Here is a 19,598-nt window from a genome sequence, read left to right as displayed (position 1 = left end):
ATCATTTTCGGATGTATGAATTCGTCCATGGTTATAACTTTTCTCGATAACAAGACGATATCAACTTTTCTCCGAGTCAATTGATTTAATTTATTTACAATCCTGGTACAATACATCAATTATACGAGATTTTGAGCATTCCATTGCTTGGTGAAATTTTACTGCTTCATGTTGCGTTATGCACTCTTCTTCCACCAGCTGCTGGTCAGTCGTACAACAACAACAACAACAACAAAATATAAATTATGGTTACGGTTCTTCACATCAGAAGTGTCTTACCTAAGCAAAATGTTTTACAGAAACTATATTACACAATGGAGTATGTTTAACATTTCAGCAGAGTTTTCATTTTGATTGCACTTAGAATTACGGAGCTTATGTGTGTATGCGATATAAACGATTTTATGTTAGAACCGATTCGGATGATCACCTTGCAAATCATAATTTGAATGGTGTTCGGCATAATGCTGATCGTTGATCCTGATGGTCGGTTCCGAAATGACTTCATATTAGATATGTTGTGCTGGCACTCAAGTGCTCTTTGTGTCTGCTTTAGCACATAAAGACGGATTTAATCCACTGCAAAATTCGAAACAAAACATTACATTATCGGATACATTAAAACAATCAATTTCTCAATGATTACCTCAGTCATTCCCATGCTAATGATACCATCCTGATTCGTATCCTTTGCTTTAAATAACTCGAAAGCCATAGTTAGATGCAGGATGGCAGATATAAAATCAGCCAGTCGAAGTGTTCCATCCCTTCGCATGTATCTGAAGGTAAAACGAAAACTACTGATTAGTCTGTTCCGATCGCACATAAACTGTTTGATATGAAAATATTACCGTAAGATAAGGATGGAAATGTTATCAGTGCTGAGCTGGAATCCGACATCGAACAGTGCGTCCCGCAATCGTTCTGCTTTTAGTATGCCCGATTTTTCTTTCGTATGCATCTTGAAAACTCCCCACCAGGTTTTCAGGTTGATCATGAACTTGTTGAAATCATTGAAATTTATACGGCCACGATTCGTTTTCTGTCGATCAATGGTACAAGTGTGTGATAGTTCAAGACATTTGGTTGAAATATTGAAAAAAAAAAATGTATAAAAAATACTTACATCCATCAAACAAACCACTTGTCGACAAACGTCTATACTGGCACAGCTTCGAATATAATCATTAGGAAGGCACGCTTCGAGCAATTCTTGGAGATCAAAGCAATTCAATGTCCTGGAACAAAAATTCGTATTGAAATTAAAATTTGTCGTTTTTCCGTCGTTTCTGGCTTTCCTTGACCTAAAATGCCCAGAGGAGGCAAATTCTGATCTTGGCTGTCTATCTAGTCCAGATGGGATTAGGTGTCGATTTCATCATGTAAAGAAGGGTGCTACTATCATCAAACCATCGGACACCTTTCATAACCACAATAACTTTACACTAAAAACGTGTAGCTTTCAGCCTACCTTTGATCGTCCGCAAGCTGCATAAACACGGGTTCATACTGTGCCGTGCTGCATGCGATACCATTGTTGTTGTTGTTGTTGTTATTAGAAGAATCGATCGTGATCTTTGTGTTGGAATTCAGTAGAGGGAAAGGATCCAGCAAGAGCATGGTCTGTGTTTCGAGAAGAGCCAACCGAATGGTACTACCTAGCACCCTCACACTGAAGGACGCTTCTTCTGCCGGTTCAAATGTGGTGGCCATAATGAGATACCGTCCAGGATCAAGCGAACACCGATGACTTATCTGTCGCGAGTTGGTGTATTGGGAGTTGACTAAGCTTTTATGCTTTTTGAAGAAATTCTTCGATAGACATCCATTGATATTTTGCACTAGTTTGAGAAAGTACAGATGGAACAATAGATTAATTAAGTTTCACGACCTTCATATAATCACGTTCCATGGTCATTTGCATACGTACAACTATTTAGATTGTATACGGTAAATCCGATGACTTTCGGTTCCAGCACGCTGTGTTGATTGACTGAGATGATTACGTCTTCCTTTTCGCTAAGAAACAGCTGCAGCTGTGGGTTGATATGGAATGAGTCCGGATTATTGCGACAACCGCCAGCCGTAACACCTCGCTTCCATGCACCCTGGTACAGTCGCATTAGCCAACGGCGACTCTTATCCGCCAGCTGAGGCTCATCCCTAGCCGTATCCGAGTCAAGATGGACGCACTCAAGGTGCGTGAAAGTTTGCGTCATATCGAAAAACGACATCCAGAACTCGCCCTGATCGAGCTGCTCGATCAAACGATTCCGTTCATTCATCGTAACGCGTTCCCAGGAACTGGAAAATGACGACCAGTCACCGTTAAAGCTTGAAGATTTGCTGAGCGTTTGAGCCAAAGGGTTTCGCAGCCGTACTAGCTGCACTGTGTCGCCCATGATAGTTTCAGCCTGTACGACATTCATGAAAATATAAAATCATTCGTTCAGTATTGCTACTTCATCACATCATCGTTATATCCATACCTTGTCCATCGAACAAAGACGGTAATTAATTCCCACGTGGATGCCATTCGGCAAAGCTTCTGTTTGGTTACGAATCTGTGTCATGGTACCATTGTTGATCGTGCAGGTGATGATGCTAGTTGTATCCAGGAGGTTATGCAGAAGCGGTGGCCGTATGAGGATGTTGCTGTCCATTTTGATCGATATCGACTCAGTGATGCCACCGGTCAAATCAGCCAATCCGTCAAGCAGCGTACCATACTTCAGCGCCTCGTAAGATCCATGCAATCTGAAACGAAAGAAGGAAGGCATATACAAAAATGGTGCAATCTTTCAATGACGCAATCAATTGCGGAATCAGTCAATGCATGCACCATTCACCACTTACTTTGCGTATGCTTTCTCTAGCAAACCGGGCCAGAAGGAGTTGGTGTTCTGTGCCTGTAGGAAGGCCAGCTTGCCGTTTATTGTGGGCAATCGATCATCGACCAGCACTTCCAGCCATTCGCCACACCACCAAAGCCGAAAGCGAAACACACCATAGTACGGTTTGTCGAAGTTCTGATCCGCAGGTACAACCCGGTAAAACAAACCCTTGGATAGATACAGTACACCCAAACACGACACCAGCCACCGATCGCCCATCTTACCGGGCACGATATCGAACTGTGCGGACGCATCGTTGACGAATACCGGATTTGAAACGATCTCGTGCGGTCTTTTCCATTGGAAGGTGAACGGTGGCGTTTGGTGGTAGAAGACGGACGATTGTGTGGCCGGGAAATCTTCGTCCTCCCATAGTACGCCCTTCTGTTTGCATTCTGATTTGATACGTTCGTAAGACGAAGTCATTTTGTAGCGTTTCAACCGTTCCAGCCGAAAGGGAGTGCCGTTTATGTGTCAACAGCAAGAATGTATAGTTGGGTGTAGCTCTCTTTCCTTATGCTTATACGAATATTTTATTCTGCTGAATATGCACCAATATATGCTCGTTCATCAATTGTTGAAAAACACTCATTTCATGGTCTTAGTATTACAAATCTGCAAAGAAACAAGCAAAAAAAAAGCAATTGAGCAAGAGCAAGAGAATGTAACGAATTTGAAATTTAAATCAAGTCTGATAAAATTCAAGGCTGATAAATGAAGCTTATATAAAATTCAAATGAAAAATGATAAGTTACTAAACTCACTGTTTCAACACAGTATGCCTCTATGAAATTTTAACATAGCACAGTTCAACATCAAACCATTTTACTTGGACCTAGATTATTAGAATCGGCTTAGTTTTGCGTAACTACCACACTCAATTAAATCCTCTATCTACACATCTACCGCCTTATTTACCATTGTGCTTAGCCAAAGTCGTCTTATAATCAGTGAAGCGACTCCGTAATCTTCCTTTTCCCTTCGTTTTGTTATCAGCGGTGGACGCATCTTTTGCAAGTGTCAACGTTCGCCATGAAAATTTAAGCTTGAAAGGGACCATGGTTTGCTAATGCACTTTTGCGTGATCGTTTCTCATGGTAAAGCAATCCGACGAAGGTACTTGCATTGTTTGCTGTTAGCATGGTTGAAAGTGGGATGGGCTCATTATGTTATTTTGTCTACAGCAAAGCGTGACGAATTAACAGCAAGCTAACCACGATGTCTCTATCACTTTACGTTTACGCTAACACTTCATTCATTAGTGTGGTACCGAATGAAATGCGTAAAAAGAAACCCATGAAATTCCACTGTAGAGCTGGTACAGAATAACAGAACAAGGTATGTAAATGTCTTATTTTTTACGTTACTAACATGCTACTTGTATATTTTGCAATTGTAAGAAGCCAACAGAGTTAAAAATATTAATTACTAAAAAGAAGCAAATTACCTTATATATTAAAAAACAAACAAAACATGCTTTGGAAACAAGAGTTGATAGCTAGTCTCGAAACTCTCAAACATGCCGCCATCCGCCGTCTAATGCAGTTGATCGTTTGCCTTACAGCGTTTGGCCATTTGGTCACACTTTTGGAAAAGCTAACGTAATCATAACCAAAGCATAATTTATGATTCAACCAGCCACCTGCTTACTCCCAACGGCACAGCGCGAAAGCCATGTTACTCAATTAACCATTCAGTGTTGCACAACGGCAAACCGTGTGCCCGGGCTCACTGTAGCTAAAAATGAAAAGTGTATCAGGCAAGTTCGTTGGAAAGTTGTAGGATGGTAAACAAATAACAAAGCATTATTCCTCCCTGCAAGCAGAGTAAATCAGTTAAAATCATCAGGGATTAAAGTGTTGTTTTTTTTTGTATTAAACCCTTCTGCGCATCGAACAGAAATGAAGAAGATATTTTACACGAATAATTATCAATTTTTTGTTTTTATAAAGATGTACTACTAGAATGAAGAACTACTTTACTAATTTGATTATTGAGCTATGGTTAAGCTCACCTGAGAGACCAACACAAATGTTAAACCTAAACCAATATGCGTGTCTTATACCATATACTAACGGAACCCGAGTAGAGATGCACATAAGAGCACGTCCGCAATATCATCATACACTGCTGAATTGCAATCGAGCGAATTTGATTAACCTAATTTGTTTTGAGTTGAAGCCAGGTTATGACTGCTACTGCTAGAAGAGAGTAATGGTCATAGGGAGACGCATTAATCAAGACCTATTTTCGGCTATATTATATGTTCATTTTATAACAACGAATGGTTGGTAACGATGCGTAACGTTTCCGATTTACTGTATTACCTTTTTTTAATATAATGCTGATAGCAAGTTCGCTAAAACCAGTAAATATGAATTTAAAATTTATCTACTACACATCATTTTCATTTGTTGGTTTTCAAATCACTCCTCACTAATTCAACATGTTTTATCTTTTAAAACAACATTGCAATAATATAGATAAATAAGAAAACAAACACATAAATAATTTGTTATTTTTTGTGACATTGATATTGTTCGAATGATTTCAATTGAAATCATGAAAATATATCACTCAATATTCGATTCCCACCTGGAACATAAAGCCAAACGATACGATTAACCTCAATATTATTTATTACACTCTATTTAGTATTGTAACGGCACAAACGCGGCGGGAACTATGCTCCCATTCGACATTATGTGATTGACAATTGTTTTATAACATTACACATGCGTACAATACTTTTGCGATCGCGGTCATATGCTGAGACGAGCGAGGGAAATATAGGCCTCTCAGTTGTGGAGCAGGAGGTTGGGTTCAGGGGTACGGTGGAGGATGGCAAAAGAAAAAAAAGCTCCTGAAGAGGGCAGGTTAAAGAAAGAAGCAACTCCTCTGTTTTATAACAGCTAATTGCTTTATTTACATTTTCCATCGCAAGGCCGGAACGTTTTCAAAGCGATGGTGGGGAACTATTGGAAACTGTTCCCTACCATGCATTCGACCATGCATGTATAGTTTCTGCGTGCTCTGTGATCAAGGGAAAGAACAATCGGAATTCAAATACCACCGGGGAAAGACGGAACTCTCTATGTAGTGATTGTATAAGGCTATAGGGTACTTGTATGGGTATGTCTGGAAGAAATCAACCATTAACAAACGCAAAACGTGCCAATAACAGGAGCTTACAGATTGAACTACTACTGTCCATTCGATTGGCTGTCTTCAATGTCCTATTAGCCACGAATTCGCTTCAATACCTGCGTACTGGCGATAGTGTTTGTGTAAGATACTTTACGCTAGGGTGGGTCGAAACCGATCGGAATGTTCTATGATGTGTGTGTGTGTGTTCAGCAAACGTCCTTCAATCACAGTTCAATCGATTCCCATGAAGTGTTGAAGTGGTTGAGTGTTGTTGGAACGGTTACTGTTTCTTAGTATTCCATTAATTGATACGGAGAAACAAAACAAGCTAGATAATATGACATTCTTGGTATAATGAAGTAAAATGCTGCTGCAATTTGAAAAGCTTGTTTTGCAGTAATTGTCACCTGTTATAAAAAATGTAACAGTCTTCAATAATACATGTAACGCACAGAATAAATGAAGAAACCAAGTGTAAAGTAAGATGATTCGTATTTTTATTCAATTTTACAATGCCATTTATTAAAAATTATAAATTGTGTATTACTTTTTCTGAACAATCAACACAAATTTCTGTTTTGTCATTAAACTAACATTACCGAAAGGATCAAATTGAAATATCACAAGAGCAGCATTTTAGCTTTCTCTTCGTTCACATTTCATGTTACTTGCTTTCTATAACTCGAAAATAATATGACCTATCCAAAACCGTTTAATGTTATATTCAAACATCAGCAAGTGCTTGTTAAATAGAGTCTTAATGTCAGACGGAGAATACAAGATGAATGTACTTGTTTGCCAAATATTGACCTTTTTGCTTTGTCAAAGGTTCCATTTATTACGCAATTTATGGGAACACGTGTTGTGTTGTTTCATTTCATAAATTCGTCAAACATATGCTATGCTAATCAACATTGATCATGATGAAATACGATGTTTGACGAAATGGTGTGCAGTCGGTAAACAGTAATCATTAAGTTAAACAAAAATGTTCGTGTAAACTCTCATCGCCATTCAATTGCAAGGATTTTTGGTGAAACAATGATGGTATTACATTGTACAGGTTTACGGAAATGAACACAAGTGGCAACTGAAAGATATGCGTAACAAAACAAGGAAATATTTCAATTTGCTGATTCTCAAATATTTAATGTGATCGATACGGACAGATGAAATATATTGCATCGTTTTTCCCTATAAAACATGCATTAGAAGTTTGCAGTTTTTTTTGCAACTGATTGTTTCATTTAAATTTGTTTCATGAACGTATTACGTGCACTATTTCAAGTAAGTTCCAACAATACTGCTCAAAGCTATCAGTCTAAACGACACCACATAATCGTGAGTTCGCATCTATTCTGAAACACTCATGTGTGTTAATGGCTTATTGTACGTCTATGTTGTTACACCTACTATGAAACTAACAAGGATAAGCTTAATGTTGATAATATGGAGTAAATGTCAAATGTCTGAAATAAGCCAAAATATCGAAGGTAGTAATCGGTGTCGTATGTTTTGGACACGATACTATGTAAACGCCTTATCCCAAAAACGGTGCAGCAATAAACTCGCATACTCATGCGAGCATCCACTGAAGATGGTGGTGAAAGTGAAATCTTGATGTGATCAACTTTTCCAGCCCCGTCCCAGGGCTGATACTGATTCGTAAGGCATAAGACAGAGAGGTACACTGGCACAGAACGAGACAATCCGTATTTGATTTTCCTTATCCGAATGCCAGTGACGAAATGTGTAGCGTTTAGCTGTTTGGCTAGGTTCGAAGTAACCGATCGTCTCTGCTGTGCCGATTTCTCTTAGCATCCTCCCGGCATTGGAATCTCAGAAAGATTTAGCTTTCGCTTTCGGCCCAATCCGCACTATCCTGGCACGCCTTTCAGCCTTCAAGTGCAAGAGGTTGTGAAAGTTTTGTGGAACTTGATTTAAACCTGTGACTTGATCGAAATGAAATCACCTGTGGTAAATTTTTTCCTCAATAGATTCAACATCGTTTCTAGCTACAAATAGTAATATCAACATTCAACTAAAAACAAACGAATTTGTACAGTAAATCAAATGATTCCATCGGCCATCCATCGATCACAATTTGCAGAGAAGTTTTATAGACACAGAGGATGAATTTCACACGCAGAACACAGACACACGACGTACAATTTACTTGATGGGAAAAGCCATCGCTAGAATTGTAAACTGTTCTGTTTTATGATCTGGCCCTCTTAGTTGTTGCTCACTAATACTGCAACATTTTTAAGCACTGATACACGAGAGCGTAGACATAGAAACTGTTAAAGCTATGTGTTATCTTCATGCTTCCGCAAGCTTTTCTGCTTCAGCTGTAGACCGTCTGCTTTCCGAGACGGTTAGCTATTTTAATCGTCACTGCCGTATGGCAAGCAAACCAGGTGAACAAGGTACGATTGTTTATGTGTGTAAAAAACAGCATCCCCAAAGGAAATGGGACGGGAAATATCGGGAACAAGTGGTATATTATAACTGTTTTCCTTTTTGCTACATCACTGCCTTCCAGCGGTATGCTCTGGCCTGAAACAGCCACGCAGAGCAACGCATACGTTCTTATGACGATCATTCGCTCGGTGGAAGTACTTCGGAACATCTCACAAGTCGGAGATGCTTTGTTTATACTGGGTTTTTGCTATCATATTTTCTTCTTACTATTACCACCCCATAAGCACTCTTAGTCCGTAGGCCTTGTACATTTTGTATCATCATGCGCCAAGGGAAGTTTTTTTTGTACTTCCAAAACATTGCTGGTAACTTCACAAGATGACTACAGAACACTGGCGTGGAACAACATTTTTGTTGTTGGGTTAATGTGCAAGAAGAAAAACAAAGCATTAATTAAGCTGATAAATGAAAACAATACCAACACAAGCCAATAAACTCAATTTTCTGTAGACGTATTTTTATTTTTCTGCATCTTCGCTAGGAAAATGAAGCTTTATCCACGAACAGAAAATATTTTATTTCCGCAATGAAATGAAACCGTTTTCTTCAGAATTTCTTAAACATTATAAAATAATGTCAGGTCTGATAAAATGTTATTTCCCTATTGAATAGAAAAACTAATCAACAAGATTAACTTTTTATTTAGCACATATTGTCATTTGGATATGATCTTTCAAAAGTGGTATGGAACTTTTGATGGTAAAAAACCGCGTACGTGTGAAATCATCAAGTAATGACAGACCTTGGCCACACGTCGGATATATAAAGAATTTTAAAAAATCAGAATTTATATCGATGAATATCAATTGTACGTTATGGCACATATGACAATTTTCATGAATGAGAACGCTTATTTGAAATTAGGATAAATAAGTGCAGTTCCTTTTTCAGCTGTTATGTGTAATACATTAACCAGTGAAGCATCCCACTCCTCTACACTCAACATAAATTGCAAATAGTTTTGGGAAACGTTCATGAAAGAATGTAACGTTTAGACGAACAAACTACTGCGAGAGACGGGTAGCTACTGTTTTAATTGCTGCCGTGAATATTAATGTGTACCATTTTGGTGATCGTAATTTGCATGCCATGCACGCATTAGTAAACCTTGGTGGAATATTTTCCAACGATGACGTAGATACTTTAGAAGAGACGAAGTTTTACATAGAGGAACAACCAAAGTTTTTCAATATTTTATTCAACAATTGCAAAGGAAATCAAAATCGGAGAAAAAAAAGATAAGAATTGTAAGTAACTGACTTTGGATAAAATTCGTTTCAATTCTGTTATTTACTTAATTCGTTAGAATGGAAAACTCAAAATATTAGAGTAAAATGTATAATAAACATAAAATATAATTATGGAAATGCCTTCTGTATATTTAACATATTTCCATAGCCCTGGACAAAGATTTAACTTTATGTAACCGGCTCTTTTGTTATGACAACAAAAGTTGTTGCAAAAAAATAAATCTAAAATCAAACATAAACGTTTCTGAATTATTCAGAATGCATTTAAGTTTGGGCATTTTTGAACAACAAGAAAAATTGAAATTTTTATCATCATGAAACTGAGATTATGCTATTCTGCATAAAAAAACGTGTTGATTATCATTCGATCCATTTCAAGTACTATTTTCCCATCCTGGTTGCCTTGCCAAACGAACTAAAGCTTCTTCAGGTAATGCAGAGTGTTTAAAGCGACTGAAAAAAACTTTTCCTCACAAATCAACACGCACGAGACTACTAGGAAACCCATTCATAAGTAACTTGTCTCAACACAATTTACTCGCCCGTCGCTTGACACTGTAAAATAGGAAGCACTTGCAGGAAAAAAGAAAGCCAAATTCACCAAAAGTAACAACAACAAAAACCAGACGCACAATGGCATATGACATTCGAAGTTTATGGTCAGCTTAAAACATTAATATTCGACAAGATCGTGCCCTCGTGTGAGGGAGAAATCTATCTTTTGCCACTCCTCTTCTCTTGGCATTCATTCGTTTGCCGAAGACCGATGTGAGATTCAGAGAAGTGAAAATGCATTCGGAAGTTAAAAAAGAAAAAAGAAAAAGTGAACCTCCAAAAGAAAAGATGGGCGCGGGAGAAGATTCATTAAAGTCACCCACTCTGTAGTGCGTGGTTAAACGATTGTTTGGAACAGCGAAGTAAGTGAAAGCCCGACTGCAACGATGACGAATTTCAAGGTTGTGAGCATCATTTCAACGAACAGCAGCTTATGGGAAGTGCACGATTTTATTTATCCGGTCAACTTACAAGTGAAAAATGTAATTGTTCTTAGCTGTTATTTTACAGTGCTTTGGAGTCATATTCATTGAAGTCCTAACACACCTAAATCAAAATTATATTTCGATAGGGCCGAACTTCCTACAAACCCATATCTTATTATTTATCTTAAAACCGTTAAAGATTTGTAGGGAATACCGTCGAAACGAGTAAATTTATTTTTAAGCATTCTGAGATTAAACATTTAAAAAATAGCTGCTATTTCCCACAACGGACTATACTTTGTTTAAAACCAACTCATTTCCTGCATTTTCTTGAACTTCAGGTCATGCTGGCCATTTCTGCATCTTATTAGACTTATTTTAACTACGTAGCCAGATAGTCAGTCCTTGCTACGTATGGTATTTCATGACCGGTCCAGGCGTCGTTTATCACACACAAAATGCGGCCTGTTTCGACTCATTAGTTCTCAATTTCCTTTCTTGAAAACATTTTTTGACAATGGTTCTGCCGAAACAGCCCATAACTACTGATTTTTATGTTTGGATTTTAGCTTTAGGATTTTCACTGTTATCACAAAGGTAATACTGTTCACGGTTTATTCATATTTGTGCCCATTTGTCCAACCCATTTTACCGTAGTAGAAACTGCAACAACAACAAAAATCACCCTCAAAATTATCTTTTACAATCTTGCCGTTATCAAAGTATTGATCACTCCCAGCGATTCTATACCCAAAAGTAAAGTGAGCAAACTCTAGGTATCGCCTAGAGCGTACGACAACGGAATCGCGTAGAATATCGAAAACACGTTTCGAAAGGTGAGTAATGCCACCACACGACCACCTACCATGTAAGGAATGTTTGATCGCGTTACCAATTGACCGGTGCACGGAATTGTAGCATGTAGGTGTTAAGGTTTGTACTTGATCCGTCGGTCACATTTTTGAGTGGCAACAGACTGGTTTGCCCACTCGCTACCGTACAACTGCTGCACCTGGCACTTTTGCATATGCGGCGACGGCCGATTATAGGTCTACGCATGGTACGATTGGAAGTTGACGTAAGATGCCGTGGGAGTTTGCGAGTTGTGCCCGAGTGTGTACGTGAAGAACGCCTCATTAATTGCAAATGTTTCAGTGTTCCAACGGATGTTGAGCAATGTACGCGCTTAAAGTAAATTTATACAAACCGAATCATCTTAGAACAGCGGCCTGGCTTGTGGCTGAACAGATGCTCTTTTAATATGTTCCACATTTTTAAGCGCGTTTGAACATTATTATTATTATTATGCTCCACAATGTTTAAAATTAATGGGTTTCAAGCTTATTGCATCACGGCTTTCTTAGCATGGGATCTTCTCGTTCAGATGGCGTTGGACAAACAAACACCTTGTTACCAAACGTGGGCTGTTTCTTTTTTTTTTGCATTCCGCCATAGATTATTTCATCGTTTGCCTTTATGGACGTTTGAGGAATTCTCAAGTGAGCTACGACGGTTGCATAAAATACATCCAACCTTCCACGCCTGCACAAAGGCTAACGAAAACAATGCAACGAAGCATATGATAATACCGTCCGGTACCGTCATAAGGAAAAGTGCCACCGGTAGGCAACCGCCAGTACTGTTGGAAATATAGCTATGAAATTAAGTAGCTAAAATTATGGTGACCGTTTTGATAAAAGATTGTGCTCTGGTTATATTTTCATGTTCTTTTTTCACCAAGACATTCCCGCTTGCGCAATAACATAGCGAGTAGTTTCACACAATTCAAAACAAAAAACAAGCCCGTGCGGTAAAGCTTTTGTGATATTTTTTCTATTTTTTTTCAATGCATAAATAGTTCCATGCTGAGTGTACGGCGGCTCACTCGACACTGTGAATGATTTCAATGATGGTAAAACAAACGAACCTTGCCAAATATGTTTTTGTTTCCCGAAATATGCAGCCTACACATGTTTGGGTTTGTCATTTAAACGTACCCGTCATGGTTCAACTATTCCATGTGTCCTCTTCACATGATCTTTATTCTCATTACGACCAGTGGGACTTCCAAATCAAAATGTACCAATGCTTTTGTTTTTGCAAAGCAATAAGAAGGGTGCTTCCCAATGTTTCATCAGAAGCCCATTTAAAAATATTCATTTTGAAAATCTCTAAATCACCAAACCGAAAGTTCAACGACATCCTGCGCAATGTTGAATTGTTTTAACGATGATCGACGCTTGGCGATTCGTAAGCGTGAATGTGTCACTGGCAACGAGTATCGGATTGGCGTGGGGGATTTGCCGTTGCCGATTATTCGGACATGTGGACGTGGACGAAGATTTTGCATTTTGTTCTGTGTGTTTGCGTTTGAACATGTTTTACGCTTTTCGCGTATGTAACACGCGTCACTGAATGTGCGCTTGTGTGTGGGTTTGTTCCTCTCCTTGGAATATTATTATTGAAAACTTGTTTTGTTTTCAGAAAGAAGAAAATTTTAGTAAACATAAAGTTCACATGTTTCTACAGCTCGCAGCTTATCGAAAGATAGGCACGGCTAGTATGCGGCTCTTTATTATCTTTTTTGATTCACAAAGAACTATTTTGTAAAACTAAACTAAACATCAGTATTATTCTCAATACTTTCAACCATCTATTATTTTAACAGTAGCATTAACAATCACAATAGCGATTAGAATTTGTTTCACGCAACCAGTAACGGCAACAGTAAGCTTGTAAATATTTCCCTAAATGGTATTGAATTCGACAGTTTTCTAACTTGTGACGCAACGAAGGCCAGCCATTGCCACCCCTTTTTGCAGCTGTGTTTACAACCGTAGCATTTTACCTATTTTACCGATCGCTTTTTGAAGCCTCAAGCTCATAGAAAGACTTTACGTGATCTCATGGTTATGGCTGTACAACGACCATAATTAACTGTTGGGCCTTTTGTACCCAAGCTAAACTGCTTCGCAGGTGGTACGAGAATGTATAATGAGACTGTTTGAAACGATGGATCAAGAAAAGAAAACAAATTCTCATCACAGCTTGTGCAAATAGCTACCAGAAGAAAGATGGCTCAAGAATCCATAGCTGCTTGCAAGGGATAGATTGGAAAGATGCGTGGATGCAAAAAATATTCGAAAAAGAAAAATTTGTTAAATTCTCTTGAATGTTTTATTGAAGTTATTGTTATTATAAGTGTCAATCATACAAACTATGATGAATGTACTATGCTGCTCCTTAAATTGATATCTGCAATTCCAATTAAAACATTATCTCATTTATCCACTGTAATGCTTTTATCGACTGTTTTGGCTTTTATCTAATTTGAAATGAGCCACACCACTTAAAGGCTGTACATTGAATATAAGAAACACACTTAATGAACGGATAAAACCGAACCATCTCTTCAAGCATTACGCTTCATGTTGAAGAGTAAGATCGGCCGAGATACTTCTCTGATAATTTATCCGTTACCTGCTCAAACAAAACGGTAAAATTCCTGAGCTGCATCATGTTGCTGCACTCTTTTCCACACGCACACACTTACAAGCAATGTGTGTGCAACGAGCACATGTAGTCATACATCGATAAATAAAGGTCGGTAGAACGTTTTTACAAAAAAAAAAAACAAAACACATCAACCTTCACACGAAACTCACAAAATTATACGAAACAATGTATTGTTAACAAGCGAACAATGAACCAAATATCGAGATCTTGATTTTCCTCGACGATGCAGCTTACCTTGAACGCTCCCGTGCCACGTAAAATAAGGGGAGCTGCCGACAAAAATCTTAATAATCAAAACATATATTCCCCAAACATGGTTTTAACCATGTAACATAACCATTTTGAGGTAAGTAAATTTAAGTTGATTTTAATAGCACTCTCACTCGATCTGTCACAATTTTTCACACACCGGAGTAGTGGATAAATGAGAATGAAATCTTAAACATGCGCATGCACTTGTATCACACGCGCAACCACACACACACACACGCACACACGCGTTACACTTATCCGCTATGGCCACAGTAACCTTTCCAGCTGCTCACGAGACGTTCGAAAGCCGGCAACCTAAATGCAGGACGGCACCCAAAATATGCTATGAAATATTAATGTGTGATTTCCAATCTGCTGCGAAGAGCGACCAGAAAGGTAACGACCCGCAAAGCGTGAAAGTATGCGCGATGCACGGTGAGCTGAATTTCACTTCACCTCAGGCCACCGATGACTTTGCGAGGGAAGTAGTGGGAATATGAATACATAGCCACTATATGCACACTCGTTTGTCGTTTGTACACACGCACTTGATATTCTACTATCAATTATAAGCACTCTCTGCACCACAAGCCACCGTGGTTGCAGTGTAGATTTTTTTTCGTTGTTCTGCAACTTTGCACACAGATGGTTTCACATGATGCTTTACTATAATTTGTTGTTGGTGAGCATGTTGAAGATGAACATTTCCACCCTCCAAACGACCGTACAACATATTAGCTAGCCTCTGACATAGACAACGTCACTAAAACGCACATTTTACTGGTACCTCGCTTACCCGCAACCGGGGTTCGTGTCTTGCGTTCGTCACAACTCTTTCTATCGCGAACTGGTTTCAGGTGAAAATAGCTGCCATCATGAGAGGCACATACGAGTTCACGGCGGTACCGAGAATTTGCGATCTACACTCCATCTGTATGCAAGGGCACTTGCGGGACTTTTAATTACACTGGCTAAAACGCACGAACCTTAACCGTGCTCAAGCGCTTAGCGTTACGCTTAACGATACCAACGATTAATGCTGCTTTGATTCGTTACCTTTTCGCGCAGTACCTAGTTTGCATGGAGATTACTGCTGCTGTTGTTGTTCGTAAAATTCTTGCCCCATCAGATTGGACAACTTTTAAGGAGGGAAATAATTAAAAATACGGAAGCATTCCGCACTACCACCACAAGGTGGGCAAATAATGCTGTGGAGAAGAAATGTATGTCGAACGCACCGAAACGACGCAAACGATCGCGACTACGCCCGACAAGGAATTTCGATGAACTGGTCGTACCGTCGCGCATACCACTACCATGGCGAAACAAGCATACGCAATCGGAATATTCGCCCTCTCTCTGTTGCTTTGTTTTGCCGCTTCATCTTGTGCCTTTTGCAATGAGCCATGCTCCTCAGTAGTACTGGGTAAGGATTGCACCGTTTGTTGGGAGATACAGAGAAAAGGTATCGAAATTTCGGCTACAATGAAGCATATTGATTGTGGAAGTAAACGAGACGAAATTTTCTTTTAGCCTATGTTTAAAAGCCTTTTAGCCTGTTATATAAAAACCAATGATTTCTTATACCGTTATTTCTTTTATATTAGAATTATTATTTATACATTTCAATTAGAATTATGATATTACAATAATTTATTTTTATCACAAATAAAATTTTCAGTAATAACGTGAATTTGCAACAGACTAAACCTATATCTGAAAGATGCTGAAACTATCTTTCAAATTTGTTTTCCACTAACAATGCCTGTAGCTGGATGAGGTTGACCTAACACATAATATTTTGCAAAACCGATTGTGTGCATCGATATTCTGACGATCGAAGCCGGTTCGAATCCAATTCCAACCTATAAACATTGATGGTACGATAGGTCAAAACGTTTAGAAATATGATTATAAGAATGCTTACATCACGATTTTCATTGAAAAAAACAATGTTGCGTTATAATTTTATATAAAATGCTAATCAAAGCATGCAAATATCATCGTGGTGTTTAAAATGAACGCATAACAAACTTTTTGTCCAAATAACAAAGCACAAATGGGGCGGCCCGATTCTGTATGTGATAAACGGCACCGGTTCCATACGACAGGGCCGTGTATCAAATCCCATCTCCCCGTAGCAAGGATTGACTATCTGGCTAGGCGATAAAAAATTAAGTCTTGATACGGCCTTGCTGTTCTTAACAAGCAAAAAAAAAAAATACTTTATTAAGGTACATTTAAGTGCTTTAGGGGGATCAGTTGATTGTGTGAATTCTCTCTTCTATGCTGTGCTCCATGATAGTTTAAGTATGCTGTATATCATGGAGAGCTCTCCCTCACAATCTCTTTTTATTTTCAAACGCACTCTCTTCTGTTCAACAGTGCTTTCGATTTAGACTAAGACTGATCTGCTTTCCTGCTTCTTTTCTGCTGTAAGCCGTGTAATTATGAAACTGAAATGAGAATTACTTCCATTGCCGATCCGTGTGCTTGTTGGGACAAAAACATGCGAATGTGTACCGTTTCATATCTACACACTGGAGCAAGCCACACTAAAAATGGCCTTAGGCAACTTTCATATCTTGTTGGGGAGCGCAATAAAGTACTCTGCGTAGGGATGCGTTGCTCATGTGTGCGTTCATGCTGCGTTTCGATGTAGATGTGTGGATATATAGCGGAATTTTTGTACGTTTTTTGGTATTTATTTGCGCCGCCAACTTCCATCGGGGCTTGGCCGCAACGCGCAAAGCTCGAAAGAGTGGAAGCACACTCGTCTTGGGTTGCAATATTTTTTTTTATTCCTTTTGGTGGCTTCTGGTCGGCAATTTTGAATCTGACCTGTCCATACGCATTCTTTTAAACTCTTTCTCAACACCTGCCTTTCTGGTATCTTCAATACTTAATACTTTTCTAGTCGATTCCCACTAAAAGCAGAAATACCGGTATGGAGGTAACATAGTCAGAAAAAAAAACATACACGTGAAAGCATATCTTTGACAGTGCCATTAACAGCATCAACTGTTATCATCGTCCCAGTTTCATTCTACAAGCAGTATGTAAGAAGCTACATCAAGGCCAATGTTAAAGTTGGTACGGATCATGAATCAATCATTATATAAATTTTAAAAATGCTTCTACACGCTCGTATCATTGATGTCATTTTATATTGCGGTTAAACATTACATTTATTCATATTTTTTACAGCTTTTCCTAAAAGTACTCTGCACTGATAGCCGTGTCTGTCTGTTAAACCCAGCTCGATAAAAATTTCTCCTGGAACATCAGTTTGGTGTAAGTAGAACGCAAAAATCGTTCCCAAACGTGTCTCACGATAGAAGAGAAATAGTATAACGGGTTGTGGCATTAATTATGGGACACTGTATGCACATGCACGTTTGTGATAATTAAGCCGTTTTTTTCTTTAACGGTCCAATATACAATTTGTAAAACTTCAGCCGGTAAATAGAAAATTTATTCAATTTTTAAAATATAGATATATCCATATCTATATCTATATACATGAAAAAAAAAAAAAATAAATTCGTGCAGTGATACACTTCACCATTCCTTTAAGGTGTGGTAACGTTGAAGAAACCCTAACAAAGCAAATGGTATAAGGAATATGTGTCACTTGCTCATTTTCCAATCGAGCTTATTTTCACATATACGAACTGACAACAAAAAGAATCCCTAAATGCGAGAAACTCATCATTGGAACATACGTATGAATATGAAATTAGTCACTGATTGTCTGCGTAGCACACGAAATGAAATAAGAAATAAGTTTTCCATTTATGGAAGAGTATCGAAAAAAAATGGAAGTTAACCGACAGGTGTTTACGGGAGGAAAATAATGGTCGTTTTGGAAGAATGTGATTGATACGATGTGTCCGTCGAAAGGGAAGCGTATCAGTGATTGTTAAATCCTGTTTTATTGGTAGGTTGTCAGGAATGTCGAAAATGAAAGTTTTTCTTTAACACATTCAAATGATGTCGAAACTTTCTAAATGTCATATAAAAGCTTTTGGTAATTGTGATATCATGAAATTATAAATATTTGTAACATAGTAATGTAAGCAAATCTCATAGCTAATTTAGCCCATTTTTTTTCTTCAAGCTTTACATATTCAGATTTGTTAAAAAAAAATAATGGTACGTGCAAAAAGTGTTCAATTTACATGGTTTTAGATAAGCATGATGTTCTATTGTATATTATCTACTTACAAATCTCTACGTAATATTGAGCATTTGCCAAAGTATTTTAGTAAGCATTTTCCCCATACATTTCATCCAGACCCTATCATGTAGAACACCATTTGTGGTAGAAAATATGTTGCAAAAATTAGATTTTGCGTAACAATAATCACAGTAAATACAATATTAAAACAAAAACCTACTAATATCCCATTTTAACATGCACTAAACATTTCATGTACACAAACATACACATAGTTGGATGACCACGTAGTTTACCAAACGTGTACTAGTTCGTATACTAGCATAGTCCATAACAATATATTTGGTGTGAGAAAAATTAAAGCTTTAAAAGATCCAAACTTGCTGAAAATTCTAGTAACATTCAAATCGGTAACAGATAAATAATAATCTTGTAGTCATGTAGGAGCGACCCGGTGGTGAAGATGGTAGTGGCACCGTTAGCGACACGACAGGAACGGATATCAAATCCCTTCCGGACCGCACTGCCGTACGCAGAACTTGACTATCTTACTAGCGATAAATAAAATCAAGGAAAGCTAATAAAGGTCACGCCAACATTTCTTGATGTTGTAGTGCACACAGTGCCCACAAGAATTCATGAATTTAAATGAAGTAGATTGTATAGAAAAACGTTGGATAGGAAAAAAAATTATGCAACCGATGAGATATCAAACCGCCACTGCGTCAATTTCCTCCTTAATTTACCTCAAAGTTATGTATATTACAATAACAAAAATAAATTAATCAATTGTCCAACGATTGATCAAAAGCTGATTATAATTTAAAAAAAAACGCGCTTTGATGGACTATTAGTTCTAAACATTTAAATTTTTAGAACAAACGTCATGATGCTG

At 38.1% G+C, this 19,598-nt stretch overlaps 1 protein-coding gene across 4 annotated transcripts; it reads right to left on the bottom strand.

The window, feature by feature from the left end:
• Nucleotides 1-62: 62 nt before the first annotated feature.
• On the bottom strand, nucleotides 63-15,824 carry LOC125768277 (calpain-C). Of its 4 annotated transcripts, none has more exons than XM_049435693.1 (10): nucleotides 15,580-15,824; nucleotides 14,506-14,838; nucleotides 2,857-3,509; nucleotides 2,490-2,757; nucleotides 1,931-2,414; nucleotides 1,472-1,841; nucleotides 1,127-1,238; nucleotides 852-1,042; nucleotides 647-779; nucleotides 63-579 (listed from the first exon to the last, which is right to left on the bottom strand). In XM_049435693.1, the coding sequence occupies exons 3-10, from the start codon at nucleotides 3,318-3,320 to the stop codon at nucleotides 553-555; spliced, it is 2,049 nt and encodes a 682-aa protein (XP_049291650.1). In that variant the 5' UTR covers nucleotides 3,321-3,509; nucleotides 14,506-14,838; nucleotides 15,580-15,824; the 3' UTR covers nucleotides 63-552. The 4 variants fall into 4 exon arrangements, with proteins under 4 accessions (XP_049291650.1, XP_049291651.1, XP_049291649.1 ...); XM_049435694.1 differs by having other exon boundaries at nucleotides 14,506-14,659; XM_049435692.1 differs by lacking the exon at nucleotides 14,506-14,838.
• Between the last annotated feature and the right edge of the window lie 3,774 nt (nucleotides 15,825-19,598).

This window comes from Anopheles funestus, chromosome 3RL, assembly GCF_943734845.2.
Source record: "Anopheles funestus chromosome 3RL, idAnoFuneDA-416_04, whole genome shotgun sequence".
In the NCBI taxonomy this organism is placed as follows: Eukaryota; Metazoa; Arthropoda; class Insecta; order Diptera; family Culicidae; genus Anopheles; species Anopheles funestus.
Note: the sequence above shows the minus strand (reverse complement) of the source record. Positions and strands in the feature narration are given on the sequence as shown.